This window comes from Alligator sinensis, unplaced genomic scaffold, assembly GCF_000455745.1.
Source record: "Alligator sinensis unplaced genomic scaffold, ASM45574v1 scaffold65_2, whole genome shotgun sequence".
In the NCBI taxonomy this organism is placed as follows: Eukaryota; Metazoa; Chordata; order Crocodylia; family Alligatoridae; genus Alligator; species Alligator sinensis.
The window spans coordinates 1,084,369-1,089,972 of NW_005842071.1; the positions used below are offsets into that span (position 1 = coordinate 1,084,369).

The 5,604-nt window shown below is 39.7% G+C and overlaps 1 protein-coding gene across 1 annotated transcript in view; it reads left to right on the forward strand.

The window, feature by feature from the left end:
- The window catches only part of CAV2 (caveolin 2), a gene marked incomplete at its 5' end in the record, with an annotated part of 8,832 nt that extends 4,047 nt beyond the window's left edge, over window positions 1–4,785 (forward strand). The window contains one exon of the mRNA XM_025204158.1: window positions 4,511–4,785. Coding sequence (XP_025059943.1) covers window positions 4,511–4,661 — 151 coding nt within the window. The remainder of the gene's footprint in view (window positions 1–4,510) is intronic.
- Between the last annotated feature and the right edge of the window lie 819 nt (window positions 4,786–5,604).

Genomic DNA, 5,604 nt, shown 5'->3' on the forward strand with positions numbered 1-5,604 from the left:
ATCACAGACTAAATTTTGGGAAATGTTTCAGGCCAGCTATTCCTGGTTCCATGCAAGTATCTGAGTAAACTTTCAAAAGTGCCCTTAAACTGTATCTGTTGAAGTAGCTGGTTGCACAGCAGTGACACAGCAAAACATTGCTGGCATTCCAGTGAATACACACAAAATTCTGAACTTTTTTGTTGAATTTGCTGACTTGAATATATGCAGCAGCATTGACTTTAAGCCATGTGTCTGACAGTCTCTAATTAGTCTTGTCTAAACAAATTTTTGTTGTTTGTACGCTGAGATCCTACGCGAAAGCTGAAGATTCACAACTCCTTTTGCAGAACCTCCCATGCTATTGTAGCATCCAGAGCACAGCTCTGAAAATGGCTAACTCCTGTGTGTCAAAGTGAATGTCCCAGGACATAGACAACTTCGAGCTTCTGCCTTTGTTTAGGGTGGCAGGTGGATTTCCATCCACCGCTAACTAAGGTGCACAGCCTGTGATTTAGCTGTAAGGAATTGGGCAGGTATACAACATGTCTATCCCCTTGCTCTTCACAATTCCATTCATACAGTTTATAGCTGTGGCGCTCAACCTTGAATCCTCACCGACAAAATCAGATTAGAGAGAGCCATAAAATCATCGTGGTACGGAGTCCTGACTTTATGTTGTGATGCTGCCCTACTATAAAAGGTGTCTCTCCTCTCATCTCTGCTACCCGGTTCTTGGCTGCCGAGGTGGAAGCAGATTGGATGGTTTTCCTTGCTATACTTCTGAACGCTACCAAGGTGCTTGTAGGGACCATAGTTTTGGTTCTACTTTGTTGGCTCACTTATTATGTTATACATCAAGGGACACTCTCATAAATATAGTAATGCTCATTTTGAGTATTTTCATGAATACCCCAAGAGATAGATATTGCAGTAAAAAAAAATTGCGTACATAGAATGGTTTAGAAATGGCATCTGTGCAGGGCGTTGGGTGCCTGGCTGTAAATGGCCCACCCGACCTTATGATTCTATAACTCTAGACCCAGTGACTGACTTTTAGACTTGCAGTGGGCTATGAAGAAGGTTGCTTCTGTTACCTTAGCACCAATTTTATTCAAGGTCTCCATAATGCTAACCCTCTCCCCCCCAAATAGCGACAATTCATGCTCCCAAGAGTTGATGATTTAAGAGTTAAATAATCCTAAAATATACTTCCTTCTATAGAGTGGATTTGATAGGAGTCCGTGGGCATTACTACAGTAAGTAGTAATGATAAAGAAATGGAATAATCCAACCACAGAATGGTTCAGATATTTGAAACCTTGATTAACAATTTCACGTTGAAAGATTTTGTGAGAGGAGCAGTTTACAAGGACAGATCTGAATGAAGAGATGGCAGGCTGTGTGTTTAGAGCAGTCGTATTTATCAGTGAAGTCAATGGAAATTGAATGTTCTCTGCTCTCTCTGAGTGGCACCGAGCTCCTGACGTAGTGAGATCCCTTAGGAATTAGCATAGAGTAAAATTTATAAACAAAGATACTGGGGAAGTAACTTTGAAGGAGACTTAGAGACCATAGGGAAGGAGATGAAAGAAGGATGAAATGGAGTTCAGCAGCTGTATGGATTCTTGTCTACTCAAACTTGCTCTAAGATTAGTTTATACTAAGATTAAATATTAACATTAAAGCTTAGCATATTATGGCACAGTGCCTGGATTCCTTCCCTTCTCTGAGAGCTGAAGTAAGAAGGAGAATTACGGTCACCCAGAGAGTAAGAACTGTCATCAGGGCACCCAGAAAATGTTGTGGTATGCCTCAAAGTCCCGAGTAAAGGAAGGAGGATCTAATTGGAGTATGTTATGAGCAGATGTGTGTAACTACTGTTCTAATACAGCATAGGGCATAGATGCCAGACACCCTCCACTAACTTCAGCCTAGTGATAGAGTGGGCAGCAGTGTCCAATAGACTGTCTTTTCAGAGGCTACACAATTTAATAGAACTTGGCCTATAATATGCCAGCTTTGCTCACATTGGTAGGCACTTACTCAAGTGAGCTGTAAGGAGAGGAGAATGCAGGGCATGCAAAATCATATATATTCTTGGAACAATGCTGGGTTATTGCAAAAAATGCCACAACATATTTTAGCACCATGCAGCCTGTCACAACCTACAAAGCCTTTTCAGACAAAACTCCCACTGACTTGACTTAAGAGTCTCCTCTAAGTAAAATCTACAGAATCAATATGGTTTTCTGTGGGGTAGGTTTGTCAGTAATACTTCTATATTGCTTGAAGCTTACTGAATCTGTTATGATTCTTTAATGTCACGTGCAATTAAGTCTTTCACTCCATTAAAACCCTATGGGCTTGATCCACAACTTGAAACTAAGACTGTTGGCTCTCAATGAGGGGAAGCCTGTCCTTGGGGGAACTGCAGTGCCTGTACACCCTCCAGCTTTGATTTAGCAGGCCCTGCAGTGTCCCACAAAATAGGTGGATCTAGTCAAGGAGAGAATTGGTGGAATACATATGAGATTCTCCAGTACACCTCTGTAGAGCCCCAGCCATAAATGTAAAACTGCTTTTCTCTGATAAAACCCTGTGTAAGGATGGCTATAGGACCATAACCTCAGTTCTTGGGCAATTAAACAAATTTATCTAACAACCAGTCTACTGAATATAACATGTAGGGCATCTTTTTGTAAGTACTTGTTAATTTTATTTTTCAGGCTTTATTTTAGGCAGGGTTTTTTTGGTTATATGTAGATATCCCAAAGTTGGAGGTTTTGAAATCTTTTGTTTGTTGGAAGATATATTTTTCTTCCAGAACTCTTTTTAAAATTCTTGTCTAAATAAGAATTACCTAATTTTTTATAATTTTTTTTTATTCATTACGTTTTTATTATATTAAAAGACTTGCAGTACCATTTGAACTTTGCATCATTGTTCTTGAATCCTTGGCTTAACATGTAATGCATCTTCCTGGCACTAACCCTACGCTGCTTTTACAACACACATTTAGTATGAAAAGCAGCTATAATATTTAATAAAAAAGTAACTTGAAGGTATGTTTAGCATTACCTAGCAATTTTGTTCTGACATATCACATATTGTAGCTCTGCAGTACTTGCGCCGTAGCATTTTCTTGTATTTGTTGCCTTCTGCAATGAAATCCTGATAATCATAGACATGTTATTCTGAGGATTTTGCCTGTCAGGGTTTTGAGGGTATGTTGCTTTTTTTTTTTTAATTGCTTCTCCAGTTTTTCAAAATCTTCCATATCAATGAAGCGTCCAAAGAAATGCAAGCATTTGCAGCCACTTACCTCAAGTGAATTTGTGCTGGCTATGAAGGAGAGAGCAGTGTAAACAAACTGTGCTGGGAAAGGAATGGAGTCAACACAAAATGAGCAAATGTTTCTGGGTTTTGTTAGTGTTTATTAGAGAGAAACTGATTTTTTAAATGTGTGTTTCTATCAGTATTTTCCAGTTAAAACCCCAAATCAGTCACGTTAATATATGCTCTAGAGCAGGGGTAGGCAACCTCCGGCACAAGTGCCAGAGTGTGGCACACAAAGGCGTTTTGCTTGGCATGCACACCTTGGGGCAGATGGTGGGGAAGGAGCCAGGGCTGTGCTGCCACAACAAGGATCGAGCCCCTTGCAGCCAGTCCGACCTTGGCATGCCAACATCTTTACAGGCTGAGGTTACGGGTGTTTTTGGCACCCTGCCCAAAAACATTGCCAACCTGTGCTCTAGAGTTTATATATCTAGTACACTGTGATACTACACAGTCATGGTAGTCACCCACTGCAGTCAAGCATGCAGTCTTGCATTACATGCATATTGCAGCATTCACAGTTGTTTAGGGTGTGAACTATACATGCTGTTTTAGCAGAGATTCAATAATGGCTTAGAAACCAAGCAAAGAAACACTGCAAAACTCACTTCGACATGGTTGTTTGAATCTGGGGACATCCCTTTTTAAGGTTTTAAATGTAATCATTTCTGTTCCATCTTTGTGTTCAGACTGGGACTGCCTGAAAATATATAGTATTTACATAGCTGTATCATTAGACTTGGTAGAAACAATTTTGTTTCTTTCTTACTGCTTCTCTTGGAATCTGTGAGAGTTTGGCAATTAAAAGGGAGCAGAACTGAACCCTTATGTTTTAAAAGCTAATGCAATTAGAATAGAGTTTGACATCCCTGTCAAGGAGACTATAGCTACTTGACATAATTTAGCAAATCAGTAAGACTTCCATTAGGTATAATACAGAATTTTACAGACTGTGACTTTATTAATTTTTACATTTGGTGTTTTTGGTTCTTTTTGTTATTTACATTGACATTATAAAGAATACCTGCTTTATTGAGATGGAGCTTACCTATAAGGACCACAGTGCATGGCATAAAATGCTTCCCAGCACAGCTAAGCTTTCAGTTTTCTGTGGTTTTAAACTATCTTTAAAAACCCTTTGATAAATTTGGATTGTATACAGTTGTTTAATCTTCCATTTTCTTCTTTCTAGGATTGTGATACCTTTTGTAAAGACCTGTCTCATGGTCTTACCTTCAGTGCAGACTGTATGGAAGAGCATGACAGATGTTCTTCTTGCACCATTATGCCAGAGCATGGGCCGTTGTTTTGCTGCAGTCAATATACGCCTGGACCAAGAATAAACATCAGGAACACAATACTGCTGTAATCTTAAATGGTATTATACCTCTTTGCTAATGTAACATAAAAGCAATTACTGTTCATTCCAAAACTTTTAGGATTAAAATGGCTGGTTTAAAATGGGGACACAGTATTTTTCTGAAAATTATTTACTTTTCAAGGGATCAATTTAAGATAAACTAGATAATTTTCTTATCTGTTTTAACAACAAAAAATATGTGGGCTATGTTGGCAACATTTTATTTCAATGGTACAAAGATTGTCAGATTTCAGGAGAATTCTTGCAGAAGTATATGTAAACTCCCTAATAATAGCACATTAAACTTCTCTGACTTTATTCATACTGCAAATACTAGTTGCTGTATTTTCTTGCATACGCCCTGCCCTGGAATATAACATATATCCTGTTTCTGAAAAAGTGTCATGAAAGGAAAAAAATCTTACCTTTAAGTATCTGCGTAGCAGCTACAAAGGAGCCACGCCTGTTCTTGAGCCTGCTGCCAGCCCCACCACCAAATGGGGACTGAACCAACCCAGTGAACGGGCCTGACCCTGCACGCCAGACCCAGAGCTGGTGTGTTTCTGTGCTGGATAGAGGTAGTGTGCAAGTCCACATCACCCAGTTGAGGTGCTCTCCACAGGTCCAGAAATTTGGTGACAGGGGAGCCATGGAAATTAACACTACCACTGCTTCCTCACTACCAAATTTCTGAACCCCGAAGAACCTTATACCTCACATATATGTTCACCCCAATTTCTACCAGCTGGTTTGGGGGGGCAAGGTGCAGATTATATGCAAGAAAATATGGTAATGTAGTAGTGATGTGACACAACCCCCCATCTAGGGTTTCACAATGACTTCAGTGGCATGACACTACCATGGGTGTCACTCATACTGTTCAGAATTGTGTACGGAGAGAGGAATGCACAGTACTCATCAGCAGG